This window comes from Eumetopias jubatus, unplaced genomic scaffold (genome assembly GCF_037043125.1).
Source record: "Eumetopias jubatus isolate StellerSeaLion01/CBP00866 unplaced genomic scaffold, mEumJub1_p1.0 scaffold_9, whole genome shotgun sequence".
Classification (NCBI taxonomy): domain Eukaryota; kingdom Metazoa; phylum Chordata; class Mammalia; order Carnivora; family Otariidae; genus Eumetopias; species Eumetopias jubatus.
The window spans coordinates 116,884,702-116,903,398 of record NW_028274815.1 but is presented as its reverse complement, the minus strand read 5'-3'; the positions used below and the strand labels follow the sequence as shown (position 1 = coordinate 116,903,398).

General features: G+C 51.1%; 1 protein-coding gene across 2 annotated transcripts in view; it reads left to right on the top strand.

The window, feature by feature from the left end:
• Positions 1-18,697, top strand: part of TRPC4AP (transient receptor potential cation channel subfamily C member 4 associated protein) — a 68,562-nt gene that overhangs the window by 48,871 nt on the left and 994 nt on the right. Inside the window, exons 9-18 of one of the 2 annotated variants that reach the window (XM_028118554.2) lie at positions 3,138-3,280; positions 7,848-7,979; positions 9,897-9,955; positions 12,110-12,211; positions 13,522-13,605; positions 14,655-14,745; positions 15,778-15,918; positions 16,693-16,801; positions 17,371-17,483; positions 18,417-18,623. In XM_028118554.2, coding sequence (XP_027974355.1) covers positions 3,138-3,280; positions 7,848-7,979; positions 9,897-9,955; positions 12,110-12,211; positions 13,522-13,605; positions 14,655-14,745; positions 15,778-15,918; positions 16,693-16,801; positions 17,371-17,483; positions 18,417-18,623 — 1,181 coding nt within the window. Of the gene's footprint in view, positions 1-3,113; positions 3,281-7,847; positions 7,980-9,896; positions 9,956-12,109; positions 12,212-13,521; positions 13,606-14,654; positions 14,746-15,777; positions 15,919-16,692; positions 16,802-17,370; positions 17,484-18,416; positions 18,624-18,697 lie in introns of both variants that reach the window. The other variant, XM_028118553.2, reaches the window with a different exon arrangement.

Here is an 18,697-nt window from a genome sequence, read left to right as displayed (position 1 = left end):
AATGGTGCAGCCACTTCGGGAAACGGTGGCAGTTTTCAAACAGTTCCTCAAAAGGTTAAAGCAGAGTTGCCATATGACCCAGAAGTTCCAGTCCTAGTTATATTTTCAAGAGAAATGAAAACATATTGATATAAAAACTTAGACATGAATACTCAAAGCTGCAGATTTTTAATAGCCGGTGTATGAAAACAACCTAAATGTCCATCAGCTGATAAATGGATAAGAGAATGTGGTATATTCATACAGTAAATGTTCCTCAGCAATCTAAAAAACGGAATACTGATACATGCTACAACCTGAATGAATCTCGAAACTGTCGTGTTAAGTGAAAAAAGCCAGGCACAGAAGGTCACATGTTATATGATTCCATTTATATGAAGTGTCCTAAACAGGCAGTTCCATAGACGGAAAGTACTTCAGTGGATGCCTAGGGATGAGGGGTTTGGTGGCACATGGGGAGTGGCTGCCAATGAGTGCAGAATTTCTTTTTGGGGTGACAAGATGCTCTAAAGTCAGTTGTGGTGATGGCTGCACAATTCTGTGAATATGCTAAAAATCACTGAATTGTACACTTCAAGTGGGTGAATTGTATGTGAATTATAGCTCAGAGCTGTTTTAGGGAAAAAAAAAAATGCGTGCCTGTGGCCCCAGAATACAGTATAGACATATAGAGGGTAGTGATCCCTTGATTCAGTTTTGTGGAGCTGAAGAGGTTCGGAGGGAAGCACAGGCCTCAGACCAGTTTGCCCATCCTCATCCTTGGGAATGAATCTTGTTGCTAAGCTCTTGGCCATTGCTTTAAGAACTGCATTAGAACAAAAACACTTGTCCCAAAGACTTTCTTGTCAGGCCTGTGCAAACCAGGCACCGAAGATTGGCAGTGCCTCGGGGAAGAGTCTGAGCTGCCTGGGTTTCTCTTTCTCCACAGATGGGTATTACTAAGGAGGGCTTGTGTGCCATTCGCTGTGCCTGCCCCTCCCGTAGGCCTCCTGTCCTGCAGCCGCCCCCAAGCTCCCTGAGTCCCCCGATGAGGACACCAAGGCTCCCGAGGCCACGCAGCAAGTGTGCTGCGGAGGCAGGATCTGCTTGATAGCTCTTCAGATTCTCTCCACAAATCAGTTGACTCTTAAACTGTTCTGGGAGCTGGGCCAAGGAGTCCCAACATGGAAATTGAGTAATTAGGATTTTTCTCCCAACATGCAGGAAAATACGTGTTTTTTGAGATAGAATTTTCTCAGTTCGGTTTTCTCCAGTAAATTTTTCTTACGTCTTTGCCCACTGCCACTTTTAGTTACAGATTAAAAAGAAAAAAACAAGTAGCAAGCAAGCATTCTTAGAAAAACTCAAGTGTTTTGTTTCTATTTAACATACACTGACATGTTCCTTACCTGTGCTGGGCATTGTTTTCAGCACTTTGCATGTATTAAAATCCTTTCGTCTTGGCGTAATGGGTAAGAGATCCATACTGTTGCCGTTCTCCCGGTTTTACAGGTGAAGATGGATGCTGAAGCATAGTGACATCCACCAGTTTACCCAAGGCCACCCAGCTGGTGAACAGCAGAGCTGGGGTTCAGACCCAGCGGGCTGGCTCAGGGTCTGTGCTCTCTTAACCTATGAGCTGCCCCTCAGTCTTGCTCACTCCACCACTGGTCGTCTCCCCGGGTCGTGATTTTATATTAGTGTCATAATATGGCTCGAAGAAATAGCTCCACATCTGTAGGGCAGAGTAGTTTGGGTTCTTGTGCTGTGGTATCACCCTGCAGAAGTCACCTTACCTTCGCATGCACCTTACCCAAATATTATTTGATAACCACTGCTCTGTTCCATATGGTTTTTCTGGCCCTTTGCCAAAGGCCTCTAGGACAGCAGTTCCAGTGGAAGCTTGGAAGGATCTTAATAGTTACTGCTTCATCCCTTCACCTTAAAGATGAGGAGAACTGAGGGGAAGTAAACCCTAAGGTCTCCTGACTCTGACCAGTGCCCTTTTAAAATAATAGGGACCTAGGAGGGAGGCTTCCCAAGAACCAGGTGCTGGGCTTTTCTTGTGTTCTCATTCACTCCTCACAGCTACCCTAGCCGTCCACGGTAGCACTGTTGTCACTGCCCTCCTACAGGGCAGTTCGAGGCCTCGTGAGGTGGTGACTTGCCCAGTGTCACATGGCCAGCAAGTCGTAACTCCAGAGCCCTCAGCCTGCAGCGCTTTGCTCCGCCACCTTCCCGTGAGTTCACCTCACTGGCCTGCCTGACTCACTGAGACTTGTTTGTTAACAGGGTAGTAGAATAAATGTGATGGTTTACTGCTGCCCCAAACATGATGCCTGCACATGTCAGGTGTCCCAGAAATACTACCTAGCTGCTGCCGTTGTTACTAATAATGAAAGTCTGCAAGTAGATGACATGTTCATCTGAATCACTGATAGTGATTGTGGTGCCCGGTCTGCCTCAGAAAGTTGAACCTTAGAAAACTTGAGATGGTTCTTTGAAAAACAGGAGAAAAGAAGTCTTGGAAAAGGCTCCCTCTCAATCTTTCAGCAGTGCTTCCTCATAGAATCTAGGCAGAGGAACCGAGTACTTAGAGTCATTTGTGACCTGAAGAGAGTTGGGCACGATTTTCGACTTAGGTGACTGGACACTGGGGTGGGGGGTGCTCTCTGATGGCAGCGGGAGAAGTGAGGAGTCGCGTCACTGCATTGTCTGCGTCAGAGTGTTTTTAGTGTTAAAGTTGATGAAACAACGAAACTGCAGAGTTGTTTTTTTTTCCCCTTTTTGTTGAGGTATATTTGACATACAACATTACATTAGCTTCAGGTGTACAACATAATGATTCGATATTTGTATATAGTGTAAAATGATCACTGCAATCAGTCTAGTTAACACCTGTCCCCATACATACAGAATTTTTTTTTTTTATGATGTATAGAGTCAGTTTTTCTAAGTTTCTAAGCTCGCCTGGCCCCTGGAGGGGGTTTTGTGGCTTTCAAAGTCTCTGTCATGGGCTCAGGGGCCAGTCTAATGGCTCTGTTACCTCAAGTCTGTCCAGAGTGGGTTTGAGGGGCAGAAACATGTTTCCTCACAAGCAGTGACTCAACCCTCTCTCTCGGTGGCTGTCTCAGCCTCCATTGTGTTCCCTCCTCCAGGGGCTTCTGAGGAGAATGGCCTGCCTCACACTTCCACCAGGACCCAGCTGCCGCAGTCAATGAAGATTATGCATGAGATCATGTACAAACTGGAAGTGCTCTATGTTCTCTGTGTGCTGCTGATGGGGCGTCAGCGAAACCAGGTGGGCCCCTCCCCCACATCTCAGAACAGGGGGAGCCAGGAGCACGTGCTCCCTGGGCACTGGTGGTGTGCCAAGTACTCCATTAGGCCCCCTCTCAGTGGCTGTCTCTAGCCTCGCAAAGCGTAGGGCTCATTTTCCTTCTCTCTCTTTTACACATCAGGAAACTGGTCTCATTCCAGAGTCCACAGTCTTTTCCACTGTACCTTGCCATGGGCAGCATTTCTGGGCAAAGCATTGGTGCCCAGGGCAGGAGCTGGTGGCTTGGCCGTGTTACCTGACCTTGTTAATGTGAAGAATGAAGGTCACTGTGGCAAGATGACTGCCCTATAGATGCACTAGAGGAGTCGCCAGTCTGATGGGGGCTCGGGGGGATGGCCAGAGACAGGAGCTGTGTCAGGTTACAGAAACTAGGCAGCTGCAGGGCAGAGGGGGCTCCAGATATGCTGGGGTTCCCTGAGCCTTGAAGCAGTTCTAGGAGGGAGGAGCAAGGGCCTGTAACCTACAAAGGGAGAAAGAGGGCTCTGGAAGTATGTAGCGTTCCTCTTCAAGATAGATGAGAAATGGCTTTCTCCACTGGCCAGTCATCGTCCTGTGGATGAAAAAAAGGGTGTTGGGGGCGGGGGGTGGGGGGAGAGGGGGCGCTCAGTCCTAAGCTCCTTTTTGAGTCAGACACTGGACCATCACAACAGCTCTGTGTGAAACTGGTGCAGTTATCCCCATTTTGGATAGGGTAGCCAGAGAGAAGACTCACTGAAAAGATGACATGCAGCATGGGGATGTCCTGAAGAACGTGAGGGGGCTGGGCATGCTGATCCCCCAGGCGGCCTACCACGTAGAGGGAGCAAGCGATGAGGTGGGAGTGTGCCCTGTGGGTTGGTGGGAGAGTAAGGAAGCGGGGGCATGGAGTAGAACAAGCAGTGAAGGGGGGGAGGGACTGTGGGGGTCAGATTGCGTCAGGCTGTCATAGGCCATTTTCAGGACATAGGTGTTCACTCTGGCTGCTGTATGGAAGAGATGATCGTAGCCAGGACCAGCATGTTGGTGGAGGGGAGTGGTGAGAAGTGCTTCTAGATATGTTCTGAAGGTAGAACAGGTAGAATTTGCTGATAGTTTGAATGTGGGCATGAGAGAGGGGTTAAGGGTAGCTTCTTTAACGCCTTCTAAGGTTTTTGGCCCAAGCAGGTAGGATGGATTGGCCATTTATTGAGATGGTTAAGACTGAGTTAGGGAGTTGGGGGAGAGGGGTGGAGGTGTAGGGAGAAAGGCAAGGAATTTAGTTTGAACAAGTTAGGTTTGAATCAAGTGTCTGTTAGAATAGGCACCTGGATTATCCGTACCTGGAGTTAGGGGTGAGGTCGGGCCTGGAGATAGAACTTGGGGGTTATCAGCCTACGGTTGGTATTTAAAACTAGGACCATGGATGAGATCCCACCCTGACCTCCACAGTATCAAAGCCCCTTCCTTCAGCATGGAATATATTTGTTATAAAAAATAAGAGTTGGGGTGCCTGGATGGCTCGGATGGTTAAGCGTCTGCCTTTGGCTCAGGTCATGATCCCGGGGTCCTGGGATCGAGTCCTGTGTCGGACTCCCTGCTCTGCAGGGAGTCTGCTTCTGCCTCTGCCTCTCTCTGTCTCTCATGAATAAATAAATAAAATCTTAAAAAAAAAATAGTCACTGTGCTTTACATGTGTTGGGTGCTTTTACCTTTTTTTGAGGTACTTTCACAGTTACTCATATTTGAATTTTCAGGTATTTGGTAAGTTATAAAACAGGTGGTGACCCCTTCTCCCCTCACTTGATGCTTGAGAATACCGAGGTACAAAAGGGGCTTCAGGCTCCAGGTATCAGTAGAGCGAGGATTTAAACTCTGCTGCCCTGACTCTTTCTGTCCCCCTGTGACTGTCCCCTGCTCCCCAAGCCTTCCTGTTACCAAGTCTTTGTGAATCAGTCGTGATCTCCAGTTCAGCTGTGTGATTACAGCCCTGCTTCCTCAGGAGGACCGTGGCCTGGCCTCAGGACCCTGCCCGCCCGAGAACCAGTGTTAGACTGGCCCGGCCTCATCTGCACAGTCCGCGTTTATTGTGTTCCTCCTGTGTGCCCGGCACCATGTGCATGGCCCTTACCAAGACGGGGACAGCAAGGGGAAGGGTTTCCCTGGCCAGGCCTCCCAGAAGTCTCCTCCTTAGAGTGCTTATTATTGTGCCTTCCGGCCAAGTTCTCTGGCCAGTCTTGGCTATGTTGAAATCACTAGACTGGAAACTGCCCAGATGTTGGAAATTCCATTTCTCTGATGCTAATGTAAATAATCTGTACAGTACTTCCTGTACGTCAGGCCCTGAGCTTCCCCCACATTACCTCACTGAATCCTTTCAGCAGCTTTGCTGTCCCTCACTTTCTGTCAAGGGACTCAGGCTCAAAGAAGAATGTTGCTCAGAGTCACATCTTTGTCACGTTCTGGTCTCCTGAGAGAAATGCAGACCTGTGGTGGGCCTGAAAGAGGCTTTAGGATCAGAACACCTGATTGAGGGTGACATTTCCACCACTGCCTTGCCCAAGTTGGTCCTGCTCAACTTCCCCTTTCCCCTTGTAAAATGGGATTTAATAAGCACTGGTGCTGTGCTCAGGACTTTACTTATGGTTTCTGACCTTATCCTCACAAGAGCCCTGAGAAGAAGAAGTAATATCTTTGTTTTCTGTAAAAAAATGTTTTTGATAGGTAAGTAATTCACACAGTTCTATATTAAACTGTGTAAATAAGTATGTGTTCTGGTTCTTCATGAAGCATCTAATTTTACCAGTTATTCATATATCCTTCTAGAGACATTTTATGCTTATAAAAGTAAATGTATTCCTCTCTTTTTTTTTTTAAACACAATCAGTATAGCATGTATGTATGTATTTGCTTTCTTTTTCTTTTTTTTTAATTTTTTTTAAAGATTTATTTATTTATTTTGAGAGAGTGAGAATGAGAGAGAGAGAGAGAGTACATGAGAGGGGGGAGGGCTAGAGGGAGAAGCAGGCTCTTCGCTGAGCAGGGTGCCCGATGCGGGACTCGATCCCGGGACTCCAGGATCATGACTTGAGCTGAAGGCAGTCGCTTAACTGACTGAGCCCACCCAGGTGCCCTCTTTTTCTTTTTTTAAAGATTTTATTTATTTATTTGACAGCACAAGCAGGGGGAGAGGCAGAGGGAGAAGCAGGCTCCCCACTCAGCAGGGAGCCCAAAGTGGGGCTCAATCCCAGGACTCCGGGATCATGACCTGAGCCAAAGGCAGACACTTAACTGACTGAGCCACCCAGGCACCCCCATATTTGCTTTCTTAATATTGAATCTTGGTAAATGTTCACTACATGTGAAAAAACCTCAATTCTTTTTTTTTACTGGTACCTTATACCCTTCTGAATGGATATACCATAATTTATGCAACTAATCCTCATTGATGGGGAGTATAGGTTATATCTATTTTTTTGGTATTACAAATAATGCCACCATGAGCAACTCTGTACATGTGTCATTTAGTATGTATATGAATCTGCGAATAAATTCCTCAAAGTAGAATCGCTGGTCAAAGGGAATGTGCATTTGTAATTTTTAGAGATAATACTGAAATGTCCTCCTTCTGCAGGTGGTACCCCATTATGCCCTCTCAGCAGCAGTGTGTGAGCATGCCTGAGGCCCAGCTCACCAACACAGTATTATTAAACCTACTTCTTTGCTAATCTGAAAAAGTGAAAAAGTGGTTGTGATTTGAATTTCTCTTGATATTATAAGTGAGGGTGAGCACTTTCCATATATTGAAGACTATCTTGTATTTTCCAGTGTGTATCCTTTGCCCATTTTTTCTGTAAGGTTAGTCTTTTTGCTTAAGAGATTTGTAGGATTCCTTATGGAGGAAATTAGCTTTTTGCCTGTGACGTGAGATTGCTGGTATGGACTTTGCTTACTGTGAATTTTGCCGTAGAGAAATTTTAAAGGTTTACATGATTGAATTGAATGGTTTTCTCTTTTGGCTTCTAGATTTACTTAGTATACTTAATACTTCAGAAAGTCTTTCTCATTGTGTGGTCATTTTTTTTTAATTCTTTGCATAGATTCTTTTAGGATATTTAACGTTCAATTTTTTTTTAATATGTTTATCTTGCCACCAGTTGAAATTTATCCTACTCTGAAGCATGAGGGGTATTTTTGTTTTTTAATGATATGAGGAAGGAACAAACTAGAAGGATTAAGAGATTTGATTAAGGTTACAAAGTTCCTGTGTGCTGGAGTTGGGAGTCAAACCCAGGGCTCTCTGAATCCAAACTCATGTTCCTAAAAGAGGACTCGCCATATAGTGTGACTCCTAGAGTATTGTGGGGAATCTGTGAGCAGAGAATAAACATGTATCTGTGCATAGGGGGAGTGCGGTGAGATGTAGGCTAAGTGGGGTATTTAAACCTCAGCAGTCCCTACTGACTGTCGCTTTCTTTGTCCTAAAGATTGTTTTGTACATGCCAAGCATGAGGCTTTGATGGATCTTCGCAGCACGTTTGTCGTAATGCTTTTGCCTTCCTACCCCATCCAGGTTCACAGAATGATCGCGGAGTTCAAGCTGATCCCCGGGCTCAATAATTTGTTTGACAAGTTGATTTGGAGGAAGCACTCAGCATCTGCCCTTGTCCTCCATGGTCACAACCAGAACTGTGACTGTAGCCCGGTGAGCAGGGGACGTGGCAACAGATGGGCTTTACTTGCTAGGGTAGTTGTTTTAAGATCTGCCATTGACCCTTTGAAATCTCATTTTTTGATTTTTAAAGATTTTATTTATTTTGAGAGAGAGAGAGAGAGCATGTGAGAGCACGAGCAGAAGGGAAGGGCAGAGGCAGAGGGGGAAGCAGATTCCCTGCTGAGCAGGGAGCCCAATGTGGGACTCGATCCCAGGGCCCTGGGATCATGACCTGAGCTGAAGGCAGACACTTAACCGACTGAGCCGCCCAGACACCTATATATATATGTATTTGTATTTATAATTTATTCATAAAGTCTGTATAATCCCATAAGCGGAAGCTGTCTTGGAGAAGGGTCTGGCCCCGCCCCTCCGGCAATACAGAACTCCCTTCGAAGGCCCTCTGGCCAGCTTTGCCTTGCTCACCTCCGGACTGGGGCGCCCACTGTCCTCCAGGCAGGGCCTGCCACTCCATGACCTAGTAGCAAGTTTTCCCTCGTTCTGTACTCTCCCCGCATTGTATCGTCCATCTACCGATGGTAGTTTTGCCTTCTGAAACCATGCACCACCAATGGTCTGCAGCCAAAAAGGGCTTTGGGATGCCTTCTCTTTTAGGGTCAAGGGCTCACCTCTGCCTGGCCTCTCTTATGGTGCACTGGAGAGAGCATTGAACTGGGAGTCAGGAGGCCTGTGTGCCACTCAGCTTGTTAGGAGAGCTTGAATAAGTCACTGAATCTCTGAGCCTGTTTCTTGCCGAAGGAAGGTCCCACTCCCTTGCCTGCTGTCCTCATGGGCCATGTGGAGGCCTGGTCACCACCACGAAGGGGCCAGGGACTTGAAAGTGCCACACAGCTGTCAGTGCCATAGGTTCTCCCTGGTCCCTGTGCCATGCTCTGGGGACTTTCCTCCGTGCCTTATCTTTCAGCATTCTGTTTTCCTCTTTAGCCTTGTTAGATTTTGCTTCTCAGCCCATCCGAGTTTTTAATTTCAAGTGAATATATTCTGCATTTTGAGACATCTGGCTCTTTGTCAAAAACGACTTGGTGTTTACTCGTTATGTTAATGTTCTGTTGTATTCTATCTCTTTCATTACTTGTAACATACTTTTTTTTATGGTCTTGGATTGCTCCTGGAGTGCTAATACTTGTATTTGAGTCTTCAGACTCATCTAGGGGTAGATAGTTGCCTCATGTTCTATAATGTAGCCTGGGCCCTGGAAGTATTTCTTTAGAGCACTTGGCTTTTATCTGCTGCGTATGTTAGGGGTAAGTGTCCCAGGGCAGATTTTCATGTTGAGTGCCTTGGCCCTGGAGGTGTGAGCCCAGAAGCCTTCTTCTGGGGGCTCCCCTCCACCAACAGCAGCACCCCGACAGAAATGGGCATCCTTGCTAGCTCCCTGGGCTGGTAAGTGGGGGTTTCCTACCCCTTCTTCCACAGAGTGTGTATGATGCCCGGGCTTTATGTGGGTCCAGGTTTCTGTCTAGTCCCTGCAGGACATTAAAACCCAAGCCCCGGGTGAGTAAGTGTCATTTCCATTTCTCCATCGTCCCCAGCTGCCAACCATCTGCTCTTGCACTTCCCACTCTGAGCCCAGCCCTTCATTTCTGATTCCTGTGGATTTTTCTTTGTTAGGAACTTAGCCTCACATTTTAAAGAATTTTAAAGTTATTTTTTATCCAAAGTGTTGGAGGGGGTGGGGATTAGCAGGAAGGGTCCACATTAGCTTAATCTGCTGTTGGCCAGTTGTGGAGGTCAACAGAGGGTTTCTGGCTAAAGAAAAGTCCTCGTTGTGCATGAGGACAGAGGCTCAGAGGAGCCAAGTGACACACCCAGGCTTTGGGCAGAGTGTTCTGTTTTCATTGGGAACATTGTGAGGATGGTTTTGACAAGGATGCACGTGTGTTTCAGGACATCACTCTGAAGATACAGTTCTTGCGGCTTCTCCAGAGTTTCAGCGACCACCACGAGTAAGTACGAGCCGTCCCCAGAAGGAGAGTTGTTGTGGCAGCTTCGCTCGTCTCTCTGTGCCATCGGCCTCAGCTCGGGAGGGCCCGGGGGCTGTGGGAGCTGCTGCCACCTCACCTAGCACGGGCGCTGCTGGGCGCTGCTTCTTGCACAGCCCTTCCTCTGTGCCAGGCCCAGTGCCGAGCTTGCCCCGGGCCCTCACGGCCAGCCTAGGAAATGAGTACGGATGTTGCTGGCCCCTTGTTACCCTTGGAGTTGATACATCTCTCAGCTCTCTGCCCCTCTGAACGAGGAGCGGACAGCTTGGCTCTTCACAGGGACCTCAGGTGGGCAGAGTGGGCTATTTGCTGACTGAACACGTGGACTATTCTTCACCTGCACAAGGAGATGTACCCTCTCCCATTTTTTTGAAACACATTCTCCCCTCTCATTTTTTATTTTTCAACCTTAATGGAGAATATACAAGAGACTGGTTCTCTGCTATAGGAAAAACAGTCCCGGGGAGGGATGAATATCAGCTGACCCTTGACCTTGGCACTGGGGACGTGTGGTGGGGACTTTGGTGAGCTGGAATGCACAGGCAGTTACTGCTCAGCTCTGGCCAACTGTTGGTATAGAGGAAACTGAGCCCACTGTTGCATAGCTTCTGAGTTTTTCCCCCAAGGGAAGCTAGGAATTAAGATTTATGTGAAAGGTCCTGATTTTAAACGTTGGCTTAAATTCCTTTGAAACGTTGTATAAGTTACCAGAATGTGCCTGAGGACAGATGGGGTCGGGGGCCTCCACTTTGCTACTTTTGTCTGGATCATGTCGACCATCCTCTTTCAGAGGTTCTCTGCCTGAAAGACTTAAACTCCAGGAAGTACGTGAACCCTCTGAAAAATGGCACCAATATGTTCTGATTGTGTACTTTTTTCTGAGGAATTGGGTCCCTAACTTTTTTTTTTTTTTTTAAGATTTTATTTATTTATTTGACAGAGAGAGACACATAGCAAGAGAGGGAACACAAGCAGGGGGAGTGGGAGAGGGAGAAGCAGGCTTCTGCTGAGCAGGGAGCCCGATGCGGGGCTTGATCCCAGGACCCTGGGATCATGACCTGAGCCGAAGGCAGACGCTTAACAACTGAGCCACCCAGGCGCCCCAGGTCCCTAAATTTCATCAGACTCTTAAATCTGAGCACTTGTATGCGCTAGGCTCTGGGAAGACAGTGATGAGTGAAAACAGCCATGCCCCCCCCTCTCCTGGAAGGGAGAGGGACATAAATCAGAGAATTACACCGTTGAATGTACAGTGACAGATGGAGATGGTATTCCGGTGGAGGGAGCATGGTTCTGTGAGAGAACATTTGACAGGGGTCGTGACCTGGCCAGAGGGTGGTCAGGAGCTCTTCTCTGCAGAAGTAACCTGTCAGCTGAGACCCGAAGGGTTGGCAGTGATAAATTGGGTGAAAAGGAAGAGTGAGAGGCTGACTGTTCGAGAAGAATCCGCTGCAGGAGGGAGCGCCGTGTGTTCAGGGAGGCCAATGTGGCGGGTGATGTGAATGAAGGGGCCTTGGCTCAGAGTGAGGCTGCAAAGGTGGTTGGTGGCCCAGCCACAGGGCCTTGTGGGTCATGTTGATGGGCTTGGATTTTACATATTTGAACGCTTGTGAAACTGTGGGGGTGTTTTTGACAGGAGAGTGATGTGATCAGAGTCCCGTTTTCCAAAGACCTCTCTGGGTGCTCTCTGTGTTGAATCAGTTCCTGGGAGAGACCATTTAGGAAGCTGACTTGGGTCAGCTTGCCAGGCTGAAGGGTGAAGGGCGCAGGAGGGGGTGTCACAGCCCACTCGGGCCCCCTGGTGAGAATGCTGGAATAGGGCCAGGTTTGAGAAGCAAAATGGAGAGCTTGATTTGGACATCACTGAGTTGGAAGTGCCTTTGAGAAGTCAAATAGAAATGTTCAGTGGCAAACAGAAGGCCTGGAGATGTTGAGGGAAGGGGCCTTGTTAGTGGATGTGGCAGGTGGACAGGTAGGCTTGGCCTGAGCCCTCTGCCGCTTCGGGCAGGTGGTGTCGGGGGAGCGCACTTGGGGGATTCTCCGATTCTCACCACAGGAAATGGGAAGGCCCACTAGCCCAGTGCCTGTCCTTTAGCCCCTTCACCCCATTTGTTTCAGGAACAAGTACCTGCTGCTCAATAACCAGGAGCTGAACGAACTCAGTGCCATCTCTCTCAAAGCCAACATCCCTGAGGTGGAAGCTGTCCTCAACACTGACAGGTGGGTGGCGTCAGCTCGGGCCCACAGCCGCCCCTGGCTGCGTGCGTGCCCGCAGGTGTGCTGCTGGTCCTTTCTCACTGATGGGGAGCTTCAGTGTCCTGAGGGCTCCTGTGCGTCAGGCACTGTCCTCACATCACCTGCATTACCTCTCTGGGGCCCCGTAGCAGCCCTAGGAGGGAAATGCTGTCATCCCCTCCACTTTACAGAGCAGGGAGCAGGGACTTGGAGAGGTCACTTGCCAAAGGTCACATATGCTCTGCCTGCTCCTGTGTCACTCACCTTTGCTGACATGCTTCTTTCTTGCCTTTTGCCAACTCCCATTAGCTGGGTTATGCTTGTGTCACCTGAGCAGTAAGGAGGTCACAGGCTCCTGGGGGTCCGGGCAGGGAGGACTGTATCCAGCACCAGGGGTCATAATTCTCAGCCTCTCTCTTTTTTTTTTCCAAAGATTATTTATTTATTTGACAGAGACAGCGAGAGAGGGAACACAAGCAGGGTGAGTGGGAGAGGGAGAAGCAGGCTTCCCGTGGAGCAGGGAGCCCAATGCGGGGCTCGATCCCAGGACCCTGGGATCATGACCTGAGCTGAAGGCAGATGCCTAATGACTGAGCCATCCAGGCGCCCCCCCCCCTTTTTTTAAAGCAGGAGAAATCTGTTCAAATGAAACCATGCATAGTTCATAATATCTGTAGGGGATAAAAGTAGAGTTGTTCTATCTGAAGAAGGAACTTAAGGGCCTAGAACCCCTGCTTGCTTAGCCCTCTGTCCCCTGTGATGCAGCCCGAGTCATTTCCCCCTCATCTCATGTCTTTGCTTCCTAGACCAGGAAGCTGAGGCCCAGAGGCACGGGGACTTGGCCAAAGCCAGCTGGAGCTGAACGTGGGGCCCAGGGTACTCCCTGTCTCACCCTACTGGCACAGACTTTGCCCCATCTGGTAGACTCTGTCGTGGCATTTCAGACTCACTTTGGTGTAAACAGCCCTCCCTCCAGCAGTTCTGAGCACGGACTCTGGGTTTTTCTGGCCTCTGATCACTTGCTAGTGGGCCTGGAAAGGGAAAGCTGGCCTGAGAGGTGGTGTGAATTCACTTGGCTCTTCAGTTCTAAATCTGCAGGAGTCCTTGGGGTGCTCTGGGCCCAGGCAGAGCAGGGGAACGTCCTCCGGCTTGGAAATGTCCCCAGGTGTTTTCACCCACCTAAAGTAGCAGAGAGACCCAGCGCCAGGGCCCCAGGACAACAGTAGTCCTTTGGCCAAGTGGGACTGGGCTCTGTCAGCCTCAGGTCTGCCACCAATGTCCCTGTTTTGTTCCAGGAGTTTGGTGTGTGATGGGAAGAGGGGCTTATTAACTCGTCTGCTGCAGGTCATGAAGAAGGAGCCAGCCGAGTCCTCTTTCAGGTAGGTCTGGGGACAGGCACCTGCCACTCCTGAAGGGCCCAGAAACCTAGTGTTTCCCAGGTGGTTAGAAATACCTCATTTAGTTACCAGCTTCCACCCTGGACATCTTACTACTGTGGGGGGAGTGGGGGTCTGACTCAGCCGGAATGTGTGAGCTGCTGCTGCATACCAGCAGCATATTTCATACTGACCAAGCATTCACCAAGCGCCTACTCTGTGCTGGCATTGGACAGGTGGTAGGGAAATAGGAGCTATGGCCCTTGCCCACAGGAGATCCCTGGGTTGTGGGAAACAAGCATGAAAAGAAACCTGTTCGAATGCAGTGTGAAAAGGAGCAGAGCCAGGACCTGCCCCGGGAGCTGAGGGAGCAAAGGAAAGCCCCTTCCCCAGCTGGGGGCTGGTGGGGTGGGCAGGGACAGGGAGGGCTTCTCAGAGCTCCTCCTGCTCGCTGGAGATGAGTTGTGAAGGCTGTAGACAGAAGAGCGGCTAAGGGGAGGCATTCTGTCACGGCTGGGGTGTGATGCGTCAGTAGGCTCCGTGCCCTCATATGCCCACCGTCAACTCAGCCTGACCTGTCCAGACTTCCCCTCATTGATCCCAGCTCTGCCCCCTGGGGCCCACGTCTTCTCTAGGACAGCCCATCAGAAGTGAGCTCAGTGGGCCAACCGCACATGTCCGTCTGGTTCCCTCTTGCATTCCCGGCCCCACTTCCGTTGTCCCCCTGTTCTTCTGAAAGGTCAAAGCCTAGAGTGCATTTTCATATGTGACCTACCGTAACCAGCCCTTGGAGTCCCCTACTCTGAGACACAGCTTCTTCCAGACAGAACCAGATAGAGGGCTATTCCCCCACTGAACTGTCCACTCCGTAAGGACTTATCCTTGCTGTGTCCCCAATGCCTAGTATGAGGTCTGATGCCTAGCCAGATGTGCAGTAAATGTTGAAAAAATCAAAAGGCAGCAAACATCTCCCAGCCCCTTGGTGAATGGAATATGGGACAGAAGAGGGCAGCCTTAGCCACCTGGGCCAGGGGTCAACATTTGGGTCGCAGGTTTTGGCAAGCCCGGGCTGTGGAGAGTTTCCTCCGAGGGACCACCTCCTATGCAGACCAGATGTTCCTGCTGAAGCGAGGCCTTCTGGAGGTAATGGCCTGGAGGAGCCAGGGTGTTGGGCGTCCCGTTCCCCCCGCAGTCCCATGCATTTGCTCTCCTTCCTGAGCCCTAGACAGCTGGTCAGAAGCAGACCACATCTCTTTATTTTAAAACGCCAGTGCAGGTTGCCCTAGGATCTCCCCTGAGTTTCCAATTGTGGGTTCCTGTAGGTGCTTAACGGATGCTTGAGGGAGCTGGGGGTGCCCATGGAAGAGTGGGAGAGTCTGAAGTTACCCAGTTAAGGCCTTTTGACCCTGAGGATATTTTGCTGTTGACCAAAAGTTAATTTCCCTTTATTGTAAAATGGCCTTCAGAAAAAGCAAAATTTACAAAAGGCAGGGAGCAAACTGGCCAAAGATAGAATTGCTTTTAAAAAAATAAAAAATGGATACAAACAAGAAACTGACCCATGAACTGTAAAATCCCTAAGAAATTGATCCAAATTAGCATAACTTCAGGAAAATGAAAATGAAAAATGGAAACAGTTGAACTATCATAGAAAACTTTAAGTTAAATTGGTTTTATGTTCCTGATAAAAATTCACTTGATTTTAGTATAAACTTTTTTATTCATAAATATGAAGACAAACCATGGGGTCAAAATGTGTCCCGAGCCCTTAAACCCTGTGCTTCATTTACTTGAATGGCCTCAGTGCTCAGGCAGGGGCCCATGTTACTTCCAGAAACAGCTCCCCTCGCCTGCAAGCTGGGGAGCCCTGGACAAGCAGGAGAGCTCATGGCTGCCTACCCCAACCTGCTGGTGAGGTGCATCAGGCCCGGCCCTGCCCTCGGAGCTCCCGGCATCCCCAGATGAGAATCTAGACAGGGGAACAGGTTCCATCAGCTGATGTGGATGCTTACTCGAAGCAGGCGTCACGTGGTTGGGGCTCCGTGCCCGGCCCGGGTGGGAGGCAGGCAGCGGGCAGCTTGGCTGAGCATAGCCTGGGGGCGGCAGCCACATCTGCCTGTTGGCCCTGGGGCTCAGCCACTTTCCTGCCTTTATCCTGTTCTCTCCCACCCCCAGCACATCCTGTACTGCATTGTGGACAGCGAGTGCAAGTCAAGGGATGTGCTCCAGAGTTACTTTGACCTTCTGGGGGAGTTAATGAAGTTCAACGTTGATGCATTCAAGAGATTCAACAAATACATCAACACTGATGCAAAGGTAAGACTAACCTGGGCTCTGTGGGGTTTGCCGCGTTGTTCAGAAGTTATCTTGGAGGGGCGCCTGGGTGGCTCAGTCCGTGAAGCATCTGCCTTCAGCTCGGGTCATGAGATCAAGCCCCGCTTTGGGCTCCCTGCTCAGTGGGGAGCCTGCTTCTCCCTCTGCCCCTCCCCCCTGCCTTGGTTGTGCTTGCTCGTGCTCTCTTGAATGAATAAAATCTTTAAAAAAGATGATGATGAAGTTATCTTAGAGCCCTGGCCCTCACTAGTCTTCGGGTGCTGGTTTTAAATTGGAGAATACTGGGGAGTCAGTGGGCAGCCTTCAGCGAGCAGTCACCCCTGCTCTGTGCCAGGGCTGCGCTAGACCCTGGCTGTGCGGGGGTGATCGGCGCAGCTGCTGTGGGCCTGTGGGACAGTGGGAGCAGGTGGGCTGTGACATGGCCCTGATGTGGGGCGGTGGGTGCCAGGCCGAGCCCCAGAAGGGCAGGACTGGGCCTGGTGTGTTAGCCTCATGGGCTGTTTGACAGAAACACAGCTCAGGCTAGTTGAAGTGAAAATGAGAGGAATCCAGCACCCATCAGTGCAAAAACCACTGGGCTTAGTGCCCGATGTGGCTTGAGCTCCTGCTGAGGGGCAGCTCACCCAGCTCATCCGGGCCTTGGTCTGACCAGAAGCGGCTGGCCCTGGGTAAATGGGTGCCCCTGTCAGCGAGCGGGCCGCGGCCGTGTGCCGTGGGAGCCTGCCACCGCCCATCTGAGCTCGGGCCCCACTCCAGTTCCAGGTGTTCCTGAAGCAGATCAACAGCTCTCTGGTGGACTCCAACATGCTGGTGCGCTGCGTCACTCTGTCGCTGGACCGATTTGAAAACCAGGTGGACATGAAAGGTAAGAAAAAGCCGTACTGGCCAGGCGAGTTGGCCCAGTGCGGCCGCGCTGGTGTCACACACCCAGCATCTCGCAAGGAGACAAACGTGGCTAGACGCAGCCGCCGCAAATGCCCACGTGGCTGGGGTCAAGGTTGTGGCTCTCCGGGAGATTTTCTTGGCTGCTTTGACTTTTCGGTCATCTGTGCTTCCTTTCATATGACCCACATTTTAATAAAAGTGAAGACACTTGCTTGTTGCAAGCAAAATGCACAAACCAAGCCGCCCCCCCACCCGCCCCTGCTGGAATTGCCTGCGGCGAGAGGGGTGCAGGTGGTGAGCCGAGGGGAGAGGGCACCGCGGGGAGAGGTGGCCCCTGCACCCAGTGAGGGAAGAGGGGGTTCCTGGGAGGCCGCACAGCTGGAGATGCATGTGTTCCCACCACAGCTGCTGCCCCTGTGGCCCCCGTGGCCGCTTCCGTGGTTGGGCTCCCAGCTCTGGAGCTGGGTCCCCAGGGCGGGCCTGGCTGGAGGCCCGAGCCCCAGAGCGGCTTCCGAGCCCGCTGTCACACCTCCGCTCTGCTATTCCCAGTGGCCGAGGTCCTGTCCGAGTGCCGCCTGCTGGCCTACATATCCCAGGTGCCCACGCAGATGTCCTTCCTCTTCCGCCTCATCAACATCATCCACGTGCAGACACTGACCCAGGTGAGATGCCCGTGGACCCGTGCCGTGGAAGGAGGTGGCAGCCAGCTTCCCTCATCCTGGAGCCCGATGGGTGATCTGTCCCACCTTCCCCTGGAAGTGCATCTTGATCCATCCGTTGGTTCGGAGGAAACCCTGCCGGCTATTCTGAGGACGTTTTCCCGTGTGGGGAAAAAGTTGTTTACGGACGGGGCCTGAGGGGGTAGCAAGTCTCCGAGGTCACAGTTGGGTCGGGATTGGCACTGAGCTCTTGACTCCCGGTCCAGCGCTCTTGGCGACCCTCCTGCTGTGCAGGCTTTGGGCTTGGACTTGATGTTGCCTCCCACCCCCTCCCTGACTGACTGCGGCTGTCCCTTCCGAGTGTCCTTTTCTAGAAGGGAGGGTGATGCTGTACTCCTCAGAGGTGGTTCTCTGTTCCTTCAGCTAACACACGCCAGCCCAGCAGGGCGCTGGGCTGGGGCTGCACAGTGAAGCAAACAGGCCGGGACCCTTCCTCTTGGGCGGGCCCAGCCTAGTGCCGAGTGGGAGCTAGGAAGTGAGGCAGCCACACCTAATGCACGCAGCGCCCCTACCCGGGGATCGAAGCTCCGGGAACCAGAGCTCCCCGGAAGAAGCGATGCCCGAGCTGGCCCTGGAGGAGGAGCGGATCCTAACTGGACCAACGACGAGGGTCCCACCAGGGTGGGGATGGGTGGTGGGTGGAGGAGGGACAGGAAGGTGCTCAGCGCGGTCCGCTGGCGGCTCTGGTGGCCTTCCTTCGCCCGCCCTCTCAGGTCCGTGCAGGGGCCGCTCGGTGCTTGGCCTGGGGACTCTGCCGGGGCCCCCGCAGGGTCTGGGCGTGGGACACCCTGCTCCCTGCCCTGTGGCAGCCCAGGTTCACCAGGTCCCCTGGGGCTCCCTGCCCACCCCTGACCTGCGTGGCCTGGTGCCCCGCAGGAGAATGTCAGCTGCCTCAACACCAGCCTGGTGATCCTGATGCTGGCCCGGCGGAAAGAGCGGCTGCCGCTGTACCTGCGGCTGCTGCAGCGGATGGAACACAGCAAGAAGTACCCCGGCTTCCTGCTCAACAACTTCCACAACCTGCTGCGCTTCTGGCAGCAGCATTACCTGCACAAGGACAAGGACAGCACCTGCCTGGAGAACGTGAGCCCCCCCCCCCAGCCCCAGTGGGTGGGCCGTGTGGTGGGCGGCTCTTTGTCCCCTTACCAAGGCCCTCC